Here is a 17356-nt window from a genome sequence, read left to right as displayed (position 1 = left end):
TTTAACAGAGGGAGAGCTGGGAAATGGAATGATTTGCAGATGCATTTCACTTACTTTACAATATAAAAGCAGCAAATGAGCTACTACCTTTGGCAGCAAGCAAACAGCCACTTTGCAGAGTATTTATGATTGATTTTTCTTTTTTTTTTTTAGTCTCTGGTGTACCCTTTCTACTCTGCTGCCCAGGCAAGATGTTCTCATAGAATGTAAACATAATATATTGATTTTCTTTCTCTTGGCCAGGATAACTGCCCCCTTCTGCCTAACTCTGGCCAGGAAGACTTTGACAAAGATGGCAAAGGTGATGCCTGTGATGAGGATGATGACAATGATGGTGTGGAAGATGACAAAGTAAGCTGAATTTCTGTGTCTTTATTACATTTGGCCCAAACATCTGGTTTTAAGGAAAACCACTACAACAAAGGGGAGCTTTGCTGTTCAGAGTTTGCTGAGCATTTCCCCACTGCATTCCCTGAATTGTGTCTGCTGGGTGATGAGAACAGCACTGTGCAGAGAAAAGCAGCTTGGGGAACCTGGGTCTGAATTACCTTCTTTGTTTCAGTACTTGGTTCAGCTGGGAAAATGAAAACAATTCAATAGAAGGGGGTATTGGATTTTTTTTTATTTTGCAGTGGGAGAATGACAGGTCTATTGTGCTGGATGTAGAAGTATTATGTCTCTACATCAGAGTGGGTTCACCTGCCTTTCTGAACACATTGAGGACAAATGAATTGGGCTTAGGAATTTATTATTATTCCTCTTTTTATTCCTTTTAGGGGGAGCCTTAGGTCCTCTTGAGCTTCAGATGGTTAAAGCTGGGTTGGAACTGTGTTCAGGGAGCCTCTACTTAGAAACTCTCTAAAACCAAAGGATCATTTGATTAAAATAATATGATGTAGTATAAAGTGTAGACAGAAGTTCAGTTTTATGAGCAGTATAAAAGTTTGATTTGCCTCTGTCTTTTGGTTGAGTATATAAAATGTATTTCTGAGGAATTAAAATGCTGAAACACCAAATATTTTCTAGTAAATGGTTTTTGCTTTAGCAGACAAGAAGTTATTTAAAGATTTTTTTCCAAATGAAGTCCCTTCATATCCCATAATGCTGATGGAGCCATCACTTTCACTGCTTTGGTTTTGTTCCCTTCTTTGCTTTCCATACTGAGGACTTCCTCATTCTTCTGCAAAAGACCACGTGTAGTTTGGATGTGTGAGGCATGAGGATTGTGCTTTGGCACACTTCCAAATTAGGGACTAAACTGAAATTTCCAAAATACCCTTAAAAAGAATGCTCTCAGGGAAAGAATACTTTGGGTCAATGAAAGTATTTATTTTTGACTTTTTTTTGACTTTTATAATTTATTTTATGCAATAATACACAACCCACAGAAAAGTCAATCAAAATATGTGGTTTAAAAGTGAGATATTAACTCATTCCAAAACAAATCAAAGTACCAATTCTAGGTTTGTTTTTTTTTTTAATTATATGCAGCTGAAGTTGGCCTGATTTGACAACACATTGATTATTTTTTTTTTTAAATCCCATGTACCAGTGATAGACTTCATTTGAAATACCTGAGTACAGACTCTGTTTAAAATGCCTCTTGTAGGTGCCATCCAGTGTCCCTCAGGACCCTGAGTGTAGGTACAGCTTTTCCACAGAAAAAAATAATGGATTAATTAAGCCTTTTTGCTTCTGTCCAAGACGAGCTGTCACTTCAGAGCCATGACTTGTGATTTATATTCTGAAATCTCCCATTTCTTCCTTCCAGGACAATTGCCCTCTTCTCTTCAACCCTCGTCAGTTTGATTATGACAAGGATGAAGTTGGTGACCGCTGTGACAATTGTCCCTATGTCCACAACCCTGCTCAGATTGACACAGATAACAATGGGGAAGGGGACTCCTGTGCTGTGGATATTGATGGAGATGGTAGGCCTCCAGTTTTCAGAGGGAAATGGGCTGCCTGCTTTTATACGGGGAAAAAAATTGGGTCTAGCTGCTTAAAAAAGGCAGAAGAAAGTGAAGTTCATCTGTCCCTAAATGGTTACAGTGGGTATTATGGAAGAATAAGTCCCAGCTTGTCTTTTTCTGGTGTGATCTTAACAAAAAGTCTTTCCTTTGTCTGTGTTCCAAAGTAATCCAGGTCTAATATAACACTTCTGTTGACTTTCTCCTTTTTAGAGAGGGAAAAGAACATCAGAACATCCATGTGGTTAAGACAATATCTGTAGAAATTAATCTGCTTTTCTATGAATGTGCTGCAAAGCCCACAGGAATTCAAGCACTCATTTTTGTGTGTCATAAAATACTGTTAAAGGTGTTTATTTCATCTACCAGTTCATGCCAGTATGATCAGAATTAAGGAGAGGGAAAAGCATTTGAATGTCTTTGGAAAATCATGTCCCTACAGCAGTGCAAATTTATCCCAGTCCAGAATTACTAGAAGTTGAAGAAGCAGTGTTTTGGATTTCCTTCAGTAACATCTTAAACTTCTGGATGCTCATCTGAGTTGAACTTCTGAATATGTTTTAAGTCCTCTCATCCTGCTGATCCTGGAGTTCTCAGTAGCACTTGTGGAAGTTGTGCATTTGAAGAAACATGTAATCAGAGGTTATTGGCTGGAAGATTATGCAAATATCCAGCAACTATATAATCTAGGAGAAGGTGCTTGAATCCTTTCCTGACAGCTGACTTACTTCTGTTTCTTTTTGTTCTTATTTCATGCTGAGGCAACAGAACATTAATGAGGTTGTTCCTATACAAAACTCTTCAGAAGTTCCATCGTGCTAGAGCTGTGTGTTCTGTGCCTTGCCTTAAAATGTGAGGGAAGAAAAGCCAAATCAAATTATTTAAAAAGAAAAATACCCCACCCCTTAATCTGTTACTCAGTGCAAAAGGGTGAAATTCAGAAGACAGAATCAGCCCTTACTCTAGCCAAATCCTGTAGTAAATTACATCTAGAAGGCTCTCAGAGCAAGCAAAGTGGAACTGATACTGTAATAGCTTCTAATGTTGGTTTTATCACTATTCCGTGTTGTAACAATCATGAGCCCTGCTTCTTCACTGATTACTCCAGCAGCCTGCTGCTGTACAATTCTGATTTCTCAATTCTTTTCCTCTGTTTTTTTTTTTTTATCCCTCAGACATTTTTAATGAACGGGATAATTGTCCTTATGTCTACAACACAGACCAGAGTGATACAGATGGGGATGGAGTTGGGGATCAGTGTGACAACTGCCCGTTGATGCATAACCCAGACCAGGTAAACATTAGAGAGTTTGCTTAGTGGTAATATCAGAACAAGGGCAGAGAAAAGAACACAGGAATTGCTACCAGTCCTTGTTTGCTGAAGAGGTGGGTCATCACATCTCAGGCTCTCAGATCAGAAGAAAGGGAAATGGAGTGATGATGTCTTCCATACATCTTCAAGGCTTTGAATTATTTTCTTCCCCTATAGCAAGTGAGAACATCCTCAGGTTTGCAATTGGAAATTATCCTTGTCAGATAAATAACATGAAGCAACCAGAAGCAATCAGAAAATGTGTTTCCTTCCTGTGATCTCTAGAATGAGAACAATGAAGATCAGGGCTAAGAACCTGCCCTGGAAAAAATGTCTTGGCACCTGATGCACATCTCATGATGGAATAAGGAACTGTATGAGTTTGAAGTTATGTTAAGCACAGTTGTCATAATGGTCTTGAAGAGAAATGGTGAGGAATTAAGTACCAGGCTATCAGTGCTTTTGTGTTTAGTAACAATAATAAATTTACCTTTTTGTTTTGTTAGACTGATGCAGATAATGACCTGGTTGGTGACCAGTGTGACAACAATGAGGACATAGATGAAGATGGGCACCAGAACAACCAAGATAACTGCCCTTACATCCCCAATGCTAACCAGGCTGACCATGATAAGGATGGTAAAGGAGATGCCTGTGACCCTGATGATGACAATGATGGGGTCCCAGATGACAGGGACAATTGTCGCCTCAGATACAACCCTGGGCAGGAGGACTCTGATGGTAAGAACAGTGGCACTTGGATTTTGTCTGGTTATCTTAGGATCTAGTTATTATCTTGGATAATACAAATACTAATGTATTTGGGGAAGAAAGACTTCAGGTCAAACTGAGGTGCTTTTGACATTTGTGACACTGTGAACTTCAGTGGCATTGCACTGGCCAGGTTGGTCCAGAGTTAGAGCATTATGAAACCTTTGGCAGGGGCTCAAAACCACATTTACTTATTCTTACACCAGATTCTTTTAAAAAAATAATAGTTTTCACTGAAAAAAAACCATTTTTCATTCAAAATGGAAAAAAACTTCAGGAAAATATTTCAAGTAGCTTGAATTTCAGCTCTTTTAAAAGTGAAAGCCAAGCTGTTTTGTTTTCAAAACAAGAACAACAGACTATTTTTTCAGGTTTTTAGGTCTATAATGGTTAGTAATATGTATATATTCTGGGGGAAAAAAGATTTTTGAGCAGCTTTTCTGAAATTTGTTTTATAGGCAGTTTAAAATCCATCTTGATGATCATGTCACAGTTTAAGAAACAGATACAGAGTTGTTGTTTTCTCCAGTTCTGTGGTAAAACATTGCTGGTCCCTTTCAAACAGATTTTTTTTTCTATATTTGGCAGTATTTTAGTAATGAAATAGTGTTAGCTTCCCAACCATAAATGTAATTTAGTACAAGATATATATGATTTTATGAAAACAGCCATAAGATGTCTAAGAGTAAAGGCCTTTGCAATAAATACAGGGAAGCAATTTCTGTTCTGAGTTTTATAGTCTGCTGGAGTCATTCCATGGTTATGTTGGAGAAATAGAAAGCTGAATTTAGTTCCTACACAATAGAGTTTTATGTACATTTAGAAAGGGAGAAAATCCTGAGCCCTGACTGATTTCTTGGTAGGAAAACTGCTTGCAGTAAGAAGTTTCAGGTTAGTAGTCAGCAGGGGTTGTTAAATCACTTAACCCTTCAGTCCAATGGCAGTATCTCTGTACTTGCCAGTCTCTGGAATAGCCTTTAAATTTCAGAAATAGTCCAGAATAAGGATGCTCCCAAACTGAGACAGCTTGTTGTAGTCAGCTGTCACCTGGATCTTGGGAGAGAGACTGCATTTGTACCCAAAATAGTCACAAAAAGAGTAAATTTAAACACTTTAGCTCATCACTATCATGGCAGCCAAACTGAAATCTTGGAAAAGCAATCAATCAAGCCAAAAGATGCTCCCAGGCTCTTGAAGATGTGAGCTATAGCATGGAAAGATGAGGCCCTGGAGAGAGGTGTTGGACATTGCTGGGTAAAGAAGCACTTTCTCACTCCCCTTGACAGGGAATCACTGGGGTCAGCAGCAGCTTGGTACCAAATGCACATCAGCAGGATTTCTCAGTATTTAGATGCTCCTGTGACTCAAAAAACACCTCTAACGTTGGCAAAAGGAATAAAAATGGGAAATTCATTCTCTTTCTCCAATAAGTAATAAGTACTAAGTACTTAGTACTTAGTACTAAGACAAACAGGTGCAGGAGCACACAGTTGGTCAGGATTTGGAGTTCCTGCTGCTTGCCAGGGAGGAAAATGGGGCCTTGTTACCACATATCTGAACTGCAGGAAGTCTGAGATATTAAAAGCTTCTCCTTTCTCTACTTTTTGTTGGTTTTTTTATTTTTCTTTTGCCTGAACTCAATCTGCTTTTGCTCTCAAAGCTTCATGCTTCACAGAATCACCATAGCATGGCTGAGGTTGGAAGGGAACTTAGAGATCATCTCCAAGCTCCTGCCATGCCCAGGGACACCTCTCATCCAGCCCAGGTTGCTCCAAGCCTCATCCAACCTGGCCTTGAACACCTCCAGGGAGGGGACAGCCACAGCTTCTCTGGGCAATCTGTTCCAGAGTCTCAGCACCCTCCTGCTGAAGAACTTCTTCCTAACATCCCATCTAAACCTCTTCTCCTTCAGTTTCAATCCATTTCCCCTTGTTGTCGCAGTGGGTGTTTGATGCAAACAGATGTGAGACGGAGACTTGTTTGATGCCTGCCACTGGACACCCTTATGAAAAGTCCCTCTGCAGCTTTCCTGGAGGTTCCCTTCAGGAATTGGAAGGCAGCTCTAAGGTCCCTCTGGAGTCTTCTCCAGGCTGAACAATCCCAGCTCCTCAGCCTCTCCCCATAGCAGAGCTGCTCCAGCCCCTGGGTCATCTCTGTGTCCCTCCTCTGGACTCATTCCAACAGATCTGTGTCCTTCATATGGTGAGGACACCAGAACTGAATGCACTATTAGAGGTTGGGGTCTCACAAGTGCAGAGTAGAAGGGGAGATTCACCTCTTTGGATCTGCTTATATAATATTTAGGTAATGCTGTGCTTCTTTGGCCTGGTAATTTACCTTTCCATTTGTGAATTGTCTAACAGTAGGTCAGTAATGAATGAGGTGGATGATATTTGTTTCCCATTTTGTTAATTCCCAATTAAAAAAGATGCTGAGCTCTGAGGACAGCTACAAATGAGTTGGCAGTTTTGATTTGACATTAGTTGCCAGTGCAATATCCAGGGGTGTCTGTTGTAAAAGCCAAGAGTGTGTCAAGTGTTTTTGTTGTTGTGTGGCAATGAGAATGTTTTTAGATGCTTCCCTTCACCACTTGCTATTCAAGTTAGGTCACACCTTCTGTTTTCCACCAGCAATATGCAAAAGATAAAGAAAGGAACTATATTTCCTTAAATATTGAGCACAGTGGAAGTGTTCAGCAGAACAACTGTGACAAAGATGTCATTTCTGCAGTCTGAAGCATCTGAATGTTGCTGAGGGAACCTTGAGACAGAGATAAGAGTCTGAAAAAATTTAGTATCTTCCATTGTATATAAGGATTTAGTAATGTGCAGGAATATTAAGATTTTAAAACTGTTTGAATTCATCCCCACTGCACACACTAAAATGTGCTGTTGTGGCCACATCTGGGACCAATCAGTCTGAAAGTGTAATTCAAAGATTAGTGAATCACATCAACATAGCAAACTTCCAACTTTTCCCACTCCAATTCTCAAGCCACATGGAGGCTGGGGCCAGATTGGTTACTGTCCTAAACCACTGACAGGGCAGTTTAGTCAAACTGTCTAAATAAAGAATTTATTTTTTTTTTATTTAATAAAAATTAAATAAAGGCTTTTTGTCTAAATAAATGACTTTGCAGCTAACACCAACGTATTTGAAATGGACTTTGAGAGATTTGGAGAGTTCTTTGAGGAATGAGAGAAAAACATGTAGCACAAATTTCCTCCATCAGTGGGAGAGCTCTTGGGAAGTTTGGATAAATTGCTAACAATTGCATTTTGCTTTTTCACATTGCTTCTAGGTGATGGCAGAGGTGATATTTGCAAAGATGACTTTGACAATGACAATGTCCCAGATATTTATGATGTGTGCCCTGAAAACAATGCTATCAGTGAAACTGATTTCAGGAAGTTCCAGATGGTCCCCCTGGACCCCAAGGGAACAGCTCAGATTGATCCAAACTGGGTTATTCGTCACCAAGGCAAGGAACTGGTGCAGACTGCCAACTCTGACCCTGGGATAGCTGTGGGTGAGTATCAGCTCTCAGCTTTGTAAAAGTAACCAGTGATTTAGTGATTAGGAGAGTAAAAAGAAATAAAATAATGAAAATGAAAAAAAAAAGAGCAACCCACCTTTTTTTGGTGCTGCAAGCTTTGAACATGGGGATGGTGTTTATGGCCAAATTAAGGCAGCTCAGTGCTGTTTGCCTTTGATCTTCATCTCATCACTGTAATACACAAAATACCCAGTTGAAGAGCTTGATATAAATATGGTGCTGGCTCTCTTCAACATCCCTCATTTCTCTCCAGAAGCTTCCATGCAGTAGCTAAGCAAGTGTAACTCCTCTCCTAGAGGCAAAGCAACTCAAAAAGATAGTTTAGGACTCCTTGCAAAAGACAGGCTAGATCTGAGGCTCTTCTGTGTACGAAAACAAGCCAGACTTGATGCTACATCACTTTTGTCCTCTCCCAGGCTATGATGAGTTCACCTCTGTGGATTTCAGTGGGACCTTCTATGTCAACACAGATCGTGATGATGACTACGCTGGCTTTGTCTTTGGCTACCAGTCCAGCAGTCGTTTTTATGTCCTGATGTGGAAGCAGGTGACCCAGACCTACTGGGAGGACAAACCCACCAGGGCTTATGGCTACTCTGGGGTGTCACTCAAAGTGGTCAACTCAACAACTGGTACTGGGGAACACTTGAGGAATGCTCTCTGGCACACAGGAAACACCCCTGGACAGGTGAGACACTTCAGGCCAGTGATGTGTATTATTTAAGAAAAAGGGAGGTTTCTCCAACTATTCCCTTTTTCACCTTGCTTTTTGCAGATGTTTATCAGCTTCTCTTTAATTCCCATATTACTCGTGTCAATAATGACATTTGTATTGTGTTTCAAAGAAAACATTACATGTATAGCTAGTTATGAATGGAAAAAATTGCATCTATAAAAGATGTGGTGTGGTGTTGTCCAAAGAAAAAGGAGTACGAGGGCTCGGTTATCCACAAATCCTCTGTGACCTCTCTATTGGCATTTGCTTCTTCAGCATTCCAGCTTGTTTGAATTAAATGTGGTTTAGAGTTCAGTAGCCAGTGACAGCCAAAGAGAAAAGAAATGAAAACACAGAGGGAAAAACTTGCTGCTGTTCCAAATAGGGCCCAGCCAGGGAAGAAACTTGTGTCTTTTGGAAATGGGGATGGTGGAGCCTCAGACGTGAGGAGGAATTTTGCACTTTGAAGATCTGTGCAGGAAAAAGACCTCTACTGACTGCCAGACATTGAAAGGAGCAGGCCAAAGGCAGGAATATGTGTGCAAGCTTCAGTCCCTCTCCTTTGGTGGGGGACAGACAGAAAAAGTGGCACTGACTCTGGCAGCACAAAGTGGGGCAGGACTTCCAGAGAAGAGCCAGGTCTGATGTTCCTCAGTGATTCTGGGCATGATACTCCAGATGAGGAACTGACTCATAATTTAAGACACATTTCCATTGCTTTTACTCTCTGAAAAAAGGCCTGCTGATCATCCCACCAAATGCTAAATGCTGTTTTCAGTTTTATGCTCTGCTGCAAATAAGGTTTGGCTGCCTGTGCTGCTGCTGCAGGGGACGTGCAGTTGCTGGAGCACAGGCTGTTTCTGATCAGGATTTTGTATTCCTGCTCTAGGTTCGTACTCTGTGGCACGACCCCAAGAACATTGGCTGGAAAGATTATACTGCTTACAGGTGGCATTTGATTCACAGACCTAAAACAGGATTAATAAAGTAAGAAATCTTTCTGAGTCTCTGTTTTCTAGTAGCAAAACTGGTCTCTGATCTCAGAGCTATGCGATCAGTTTCTTTGTTTAGTACTGATTATCCTGATGCTTGTGTGGCAGTTTGTTCCAGTATTTGGGGGCCATTTTGTTATCTTTAGAATAAGTTATTTTCCTTTTCAGATGTGTTTTAATTTAGCCTGGATTGTTCAGTATTTACATCAGCTCAAGAGGGGAAAAAAAAATTCTCTCTCTATAGCTTTTCTGTAAAGGAACCAAAAATTCCTGAGCGAAACTCAAAGCAAGATTAGAACACAAGATTCCTCCCCAGCCTCTGGAATTTGGATGAATGAAATTAATTAGAAACATCAGAATTGCCACAGGGAAGGGGTCCAATTGCCTGTCTACTGCAGTATCCTGTCTCCTCCCCTCATGGCTTCTGCAAGGCAGTGCAGAACCAGCCATGAGCACATCTGTGAAGCACACAAGGCTTTGCTGGAGCCCAGCTGTTTATCTGATGTTTCAAAGAATGAGCTCTGACTGCTCATATCAATTTTATCTTGTGCTTCACTCCTGTAACTACAGAGGATGTTTTAACATCCTGCACCTTGCCTCTTCAGATCTTGTTTGTGCTTGTGAACAGGGGAGTTTGATTTGGCTGTGAAAGACAAATTAGGAGGGGCTCTTGGCTGTTTCTTGAAAAGAGAAGAGCTGCTTTATGCATCAGAGTATTGCAGGGCACAGCAGTGGTTGACACAGGTCAAAAGGAAACTTGATTCTTGAGTTCTTGTTTCTGTTACACTTCTCTTCCTTTGCTGAATCTACTTAGTGTCAGACAAAGCATTTTTCAGCTGGTATCCCATTGGATGAATACAGCATAATGAATTCTGTGGTCAAGAACATTAAATTCCTTTATTCTTTAGGGTCTTTTTATGGAAAATAAGTATAAAATCTATTTCACTACTGTTCTAATGAAACCATTTTATTTATACAGAAGAGCAATTTGGTATTAACATAATCACAGCTGTTTTTTGGTTTTGTGTTTTATTTTGTGGTTTTTTTGGTGGGAGGAGTAATACATTTAACCTTCCCCATGTTTTTTTGAGTTCTTGAAATTTGGAGAATTACTTTCAATAAGTGTAGGTGAACAGAAAACCCTGTCATCCTTTTTGCTGCTCTTACCATCCTTTAAATGCTGCTCTCAGGGACCAGTTTCATACTTGTCTTTGAAAATCTTTCAGAAAAAATGTACACTTCAAGGCAGAGCAAGTGCTGCACTTGCCTTTCTGCCTTGGAAGAAATCTGTCCCTAACCCCTGAGTTACAGGAAATTGTTTCTTTAACCCCCTGTGAAGCCATCCTGCTTTTTGTGACTTCCATATTGTCAGTGTCAGCAGGACCAAAATCCCTTCCTTCAGAGTCTGCTCTAATTAACAGACTGCAGATTCACTTCTAATTTGCCCCAAAGGCTATTTTAGAGAGTGAGACCCAAAGAACCTTGACTGTCTCAAGGTCTCCCATGAGAAGTGAAGAATTCAAAGAACTGGTATCAAGGATCTGACAGAGTGGAAAATAGAGATGTCTTTAGAGGTCTTTTGGGTCCAGGGTGGGTTCCTGAAACATGAGAAAAAAAATCCCAAACCCCCCAAAACCCACAAAACAGACTAAAACCACCCAAGATTGTCCTTTTCCTCTTTTTTATTAGTCTGTGCCCAAATCCTTCCAGCTTTCATTAAACTCTTAAAATGTCTGCAACTGAGATGCAGCCTGTCTCCAGTTAATGTTTTGTTTGACTTTAAGGGTTCTCCCAATTCCTGATCTTGGCCCTTGCACCTCAAGCTCAATAAATCAGCCCCTCCCAAGCTGTGCAGACAACTTTGCAAAGTGATGTGGTGAGGTCTTGTGCTGAGCTCTGAGTTCAGAGGGACACAGGGGCTTATCAATGAATCCTAGCACATGACTTAGTTCATTCCAGGAGACATGACTACTCTGAGTCAAGAATTAGGAAATCTTTTGCAGATGGTGTGCAGAAAATGACTCCTGGAACAGCTGCACTGCTTCTGATGGATGTGTTGTGGCTGCCAGCCCAGGTGGGCCTGAGGTGGAGAGGAGAAGTGATCCCTACACTGGAGTTGGGTTGACTGTTGCCTTGTTAAAATTAATTTCAGTTCTTAGGAAACTGGACACTGCATTGTCTTCCTTGCCTAATTTAAATGGTGTTCTTCTTTTCCAGGGTTTTAGTGTATGAAGGGAAACAGGTCATGGTGGATTCTGGACCAATCTATGATACAACCTTTGCTGGGGGAAGATTGGGGCTTTTTGTCTTCTCTCAAGAGATGGTCTATTTCTCTGACCTCAAATACGAATGCAGAGGTTAGTTCCAAAAAAGTCTGGGAAAAGTTGAAGCCTTTGATAACCTCTGGAGCAAACACAAAACATGGAAATGAAAAGTAGTTACTGAAAGCAGTCTGTGCTATCATATATATGATATATCCATTAATTGGTTGAAATACCCTGAATGAAATACCCTTTGCCCCTATAGTAGTCTCAATTTGAATAACAAAACCCAGATGTTTAGTGTTCCCCACCTGGAAAAAATGAGATGGAAATCTCTGAGTGAGGCAGAGGTGCTTTGGATTCTCTGTGCCTATCCCCTGTCCTTTGTGGGCTCTTTCAGGCTGTCCTGTGGGCAGAGAGCTCTCCCTGGATCACCCCTCTCTCATCAAGGAGAGAGCAAATGTTTTGTTTGGTTTTATGGGGCCTTGTTTAAAATGTTTTGAAAGAGAAAATGGTTTCCCAGGCTTTCATGTAGAGGTTTTTTTAAAAATACATTGAGATACATTGGTGCACATATACATGTGTGCCCCTCTCTGTATAGGCAGCAACCTATTTTTATATATAGCTATTTTTAATGTATTTATCTTGTAATAATGTCCTGGTAACTGTAGGAAAACACAAGGAAAAATTTGCAGGAAAATCCTTGTGCTGCATCTTAATACCACAGCACGAGGCAGCTCCAGTCAAACCAAATAAACCAACCACAACTAACAACTTTTTTTCCCCTTTCTCCCCATTTCTTTCAGATGCTTGAGCAATGGTTGCTGCATTACCAGCAAAGTACTGTAAATGCTATGCAACCCAGACACCTCAGTACACCCTGGTACTCCCAGTCTCTTATTTTTTGGGTACCTCCTGTCCTCTGTCCTCCTGCTCCACCACTCCCCAGGTACTTCCTTGTCTCCAGGAGTGCCTCAGCCATCCCTCCACCCAAGTGCCTTCTGACAGCCAGGATTAATGAACCCTAACCATGAGCATCTGACCCACCACTGAAGCAAAAGCTGATTGATACATTGCAAAACTATTTTTATTTTTTTTTTTTTTTTGTACAGCAAAAACTAGCAAAACATGTTTGTTTGTTTCTTTGTCTTTTTAAAGGAATGACGTTTACATATAAAAATGTAATTACTTAATGTATTTATATATATATACATATATATATATATATATATGGAGAAAGAGGGGGTTGATGATTATCAGTCAGTGTCTTTATGTGAGGAAAAACGTGTTTGAGTAACTTCTTAGGTGTATTGGTTGACACTTCCTTGCTCTGACCAGGGCTGGTCTTCAGTAACACAAAGCCTTTGGGTTTTAATTTGAGCAAAATAATGGAGGGCCACACAAACCAGATCTATAAAAACCTTGAAAATGCCTCTGGATAATAAAGTAAAGGTCAGTAATGAACACTTCTTGATCCAAAAAGATGTTCTTTAGCTGATGAGGATGCTCTTAGTAACAATAATTAAAATTACAATTGGAAGAAGTGTCAGATCTGCAACTTAAAAGCTTTGTCTAGTAGAGACTCAGTTCAGGCCCAACAGAATCAACACAGAAACTCCCATGTGAAAGGGAAGAATGATCCACATACCCTACAGAGATATCACTGTTGTCTGACTTCCAAAAAATGCTTTCCAGTTGTTCCATTTCTCTCTTTTGCATTTTCTTGTAATAAAAGAATATACCATGACCACGTGGAGCAAAATGAACCTCAACCACTTTCCCACCTCTGCTGCAAAAAGCACTTTGACATCCTGGATCCTGATGGGGGCTTCTGAAAAGGTGGCAATGCCACTTAAAATAATTAATCTGGTAACATGAATTTAAGGTTCCATTTATAAATGATTTGTTAGTATTTATTAAGAGTATCACACCTTCTCTGATAATTTATTTTAAAGCATGGCATAGAGTGCATCAGTAGCACCTTCACAAAAAATGGTATTTTAAAGCTATTTTTAAAAGCTTATCACAGTAAGTAGAACTTGTCAAAGCTTGGCATACACTTAAGTATAGTTTCATGGGTTATATTCATGTATGCTTTGAAGTTAAATGAATAATAATAATAAGGAATTTATAAATGGAACCTTAATATATATCCAGTTACCCTAATTTTAATATATTAGTACTTATGTCTGCTGTATATAGAATTTCTCAAGTAATGCTGAAGGGATACCAGTGTTTATTCTAAACAGATACAACAGTTACTCAGATATCCAATAGTATAAACATGTTAAACATTTTGTTTTAGTTTAAGTTGTATGAGCTTTGTTCACAAGAAGAACACGTGCTGGTGTTATATTTTATTCCTAGATGGGTTTACTAATGGAATAATCCAGTACCTCTGCCTAGGGCACAGTGAGCTAAGTGTTCCATCTCCATTTTCTCCCTTCTTGCTGTAGTCATTAGAAAGGAATCCACAGTTGCTGGCTTTATTGCACATTTTATACTGTTCATATTATCAAACCTTTTTGTTTGTTTGTTTAATTTTTGTTTCAATTGTCTTTTGTTGCTGGTTTGTTTTATTGTGAGGGGTTTTTTTTGTTGTTTTTTTCGGTTGTGGGTTTGTTTGTTTTCTATTTTTTTTCCCAAATCCTCTTCATGAGGCTTTTGGATGTTTCAGTTTCTTACTCCTGGTGGTTCAAATTGTATCCCTGAGTCCCAAGCAGAAGGTAAGGTGACTTCATTAAATGTAATGATTGTTATGGCTGTGTAGGGTTTTTTGTTTTGTCAGAGAGAGACATCAGTGTGGGGAGGAAGATGTTAATATTTGGACTGTATCATAATTTTCCTATGCTCTGTAAATTATTTATGATGTTTTAAAATTCCTTTTACTTTTTTTTTGGTTTTTTTCCCTTTGCAAGTGTGTGTGTGAGAGAGTGAGGTCAATGAAATTTCATCTTGTTCTGCCAAAGATTGTAAATAATTATTTATTTGTTTACATGGACGCAGCTTTTATCATTTAACGTCCTGATTCATTTAGTCAGATCCTCATTTTCAAATATATATATATATATATATTAAGGAATTAATGATAGGAAATAAACTGTTAAAAGGTTTTGTAAACAAAATTCTCTTTACCTTTTTTATAGTTAAAATGTTTCCTTAAAGAAAATACTCCACCAAGTGCATTCTGAGGATGTAAATAGCAGTTTGTCATCATTCCCCATGAAGTTTTTATCCAGCAAACCATCCCAGGTTTTATTTATGCCTTTGCAACTGAGAAATTTTGGTACTGCTTCTCCTTTTTTTTTTTAATTTTTTTTTTCTTTTTTTCCTTGCTGGACTTTCATTCTCCTATTGGAACAAATATTCAGACCTTTTCTGTAACTGCTTCTGCTCCGAGTTCCATCTAAATCATCCAGATTCTTTGTTGTGGAGAATTCCAGGAACCAGTGGATTGTCACTAACTAAACCAAGTAACACACAGGAATTTCTCTGCATAATCAATCTTTGCCATATGAACCCTTCTCAGGGAGGGAATTTGGTTTAAGAAAAGCAGGAGTGCCTAGCATGCCAAAATGCCAAATTTGATGTGTGAATTCATCACATGCTCTTACAAATATCTCAATTAATTATATTTTTTGCATTCTAAATCTCCCAGCTCTCAGCTTTCCTTAGTATTGGTTCCAGTGTGAGTACTCAGACCATCACACAAGAAAGCCATGAAGTCTTCAGCACAAGCTTCTGATGAGATTAAAATAATACAACTGTTCACTCCTGACAGGTGGTTTTCTTCTGTTTGTGCAAGAACTCAATGATTGGCACTGTTCAGGTAATAAATTGATCAAGACCTTGTAACCCACGTTCTCAAGAGTCCCATTTAAATCTCTGGGATTTAAAGAGTTTTAGGCATCAACACTCTGGTGGTGATTCAAAGGAGGAAAATCCCTTCAAGGCAACCAAACAAAGTGCTGCAAAAATGCCAGGAACCAGTGGATTGTCACTGACCAAACCAAGTAACACAAGAATTTCTCTGCATAATCAATCTTTGCCATATGAACCCTTCTCAGGGAGGGAATTTGGTTTGGTTTAAGAAAAGCAGGAGTGCCTAGCATGCCAAAATGCCAAATTTGATGTGTGAATTCATCACATGCTCTTACAAATATCTCTATTAATTATATTTTTTGCCTTCTAAATCTCCCAGCTCTCAGCTTTCCTTAGTATTGGTTCCAGTGTGAGTACTCAGACCATCAACCAGAAAGCCATGAAGTCTTCAGCACAAGCTTCTGATGAGATTAAAATAATACAACTGTTCACTCCTGACAGGTGGTTTCCTTCTGTTTGTGCAAGGACTCAATGATTGGCACTGTTCAGGTAATAAATTGATCAAGATCTTGTAACCCACGTTCTCAAGAGTCCCATTTAAATCTCTGGAACTTAAAGAGTTTTAGGCATCAACACTCTAGTGGTGATTCAAAGGAGGAAAATCCCCTCAAGGCAACCAAACAGAATGCTGCAAAAATGCCAGGAACCAGTGGATTGTCACTGACCAAACCAAGTAACACAAGAATTTCTCTGCATAATCAATCTTTGCCATATGAACCCTTCTCAGGGAGGGAATTTGGTTTGGTTTAAGAAGAGCAGGAGTGCCTAACATGCCAAAAGGCCAAATTTGAGGTGTGATTTCATCACATGCTCTTACAAATATCTCTTAATTTTTTTTTTTCCTTCTAAATCTCCCAGCTCTTACCTTCCTTTAGTTTTTGGTTCCAGTGTGAGTACTCAGACCATCACACAAGAAAGCCATGAAGTCTTCAGCACAAGCTTCTGATGAGATTAAAATAATACAAATGTTCACTCCTGACAGGTGGTTTTCTTCTGTTTGTGCAAGAACTCAATGATTGGCACTGTTCAGGTAATAAATTGATCAAGATCTTGTTACCCACGTTCTCAAGAGTCCCATTTAAATCTCTGGAACTTAAAGAGTTTTAGACATCAACACTCTAGTGGTGATTCAAAGGAGGAAAATCCCTTCAAGGCAACCAAACAGAATGCTGCAAAAATGCCAGGAACCAGTGGATTGTCACTAACTAAACCAAGTAACACACAGGAATTTCTCTGCATAATCAATCTTTGCCATATGAACCCTTCTCAGGGAGGGAATTTGGTTTAAGAAAAGCAGGAGTGCCTAACATGCCAAAATGCCAAATTTGAGGTGTGAATTCATCACATGCTCTTACAAATATCTCTATTTTTTTTGCCTTCTAAATCTCCCAGCTCTCAGCTTTCCTTAGTATTGGTTCCAGTGTGAGTACTCAGACCATCACACAAGAAAGCCATGAAGTCTTCAGCACAAGCTTCTGATGAGATAATACAACTGTTCACTCCTGACAGGTGGTTTTCTTCTGTTTGTGCAAGGACTCAATGATTGGCATTGTTCAGGTAATAAATTGATCAAGATCTTGTTACCCACGTTCTCAAGAGTCCCATTTAAATCTCTGGAACTTAAAGAGTTTTAGGCATCAACACTCTAGTGGTGATTCAAAGGAGGAAAATCCCCTCAAGGCAACCAAACAGAATGCTGCAAAAATGCCAGGAACCAGTGGATTGTCACTGACCAAACCAAGTAACACAAGAATTTCTCTGCATAATCAATCTTTGCCATATGAACCCTTCTCAGGGAGGGAATTTGATTTGGTTTAAGAAAAGCAGGAGTGCCTAACATGCCAAAATGCCAAATTTGAGGTGTGAATTCATCACATGCTCTTACAAATATCTCTAT

The 17356-nt window shown here is 39.5% G+C and overlaps 1 protein-coding gene across 2 annotated transcripts in view; it reads left to right on the top strand.

The window, feature by feature from the left end:
- THBS2 (thrombospondin 2) overlaps nucleotides 1-12656 on the top strand; it is a 33348-nt gene extending 20692 nt beyond the window's left edge. For both annotated transcript variants that reach the window (XM_030447227.1, XM_030447226.1), the window contains exons 14-22: nucleotides 244-351; nucleotides 1772-1931; nucleotides 3146-3264; nucleotides 3789-4023; nucleotides 7355-7582; nucleotides 8026-8297; nucleotides 9214-9311; nucleotides 11534-11673; nucleotides 12384-12656. In XM_030447227.1, coding sequence (XP_030303087.1) covers nucleotides 244-351; nucleotides 1772-1931; nucleotides 3146-3264; nucleotides 3789-4023; nucleotides 7355-7582; nucleotides 8026-8297; nucleotides 9214-9311; nucleotides 11534-11673; nucleotides 12384-12391 — 1368 coding nt within the window. In that variant the 3' untranslated portion in view covers nucleotides 12392-12656. The remainder of the gene's footprint in view (nucleotides 1-243; nucleotides 352-1771; nucleotides 1932-3145; nucleotides 3265-3788; nucleotides 4024-7354; nucleotides 7583-8025; nucleotides 8298-9213; nucleotides 9312-11533; nucleotides 11674-12383) is intronic.
- Nucleotides 12657-17356: the final 4700 nt, after the last annotated feature.

Source organism: Calypte anna, chromosome 3 (assembly GCF_003957555.1).
Source record: "Calypte anna isolate BGI_N300 chromosome 3, bCalAnn1_v1.p, whole genome shotgun sequence".
In the NCBI taxonomy this organism is placed as follows: domain Eukaryota; kingdom Metazoa; phylum Chordata; class Aves; order Apodiformes; family Trochilidae; genus Calypte; species Calypte anna.
The sequence above is the reverse complement of the archived record's forward strand: the minus strand, read 5'-3'. Positions and strand labels throughout refer to the sequence as shown.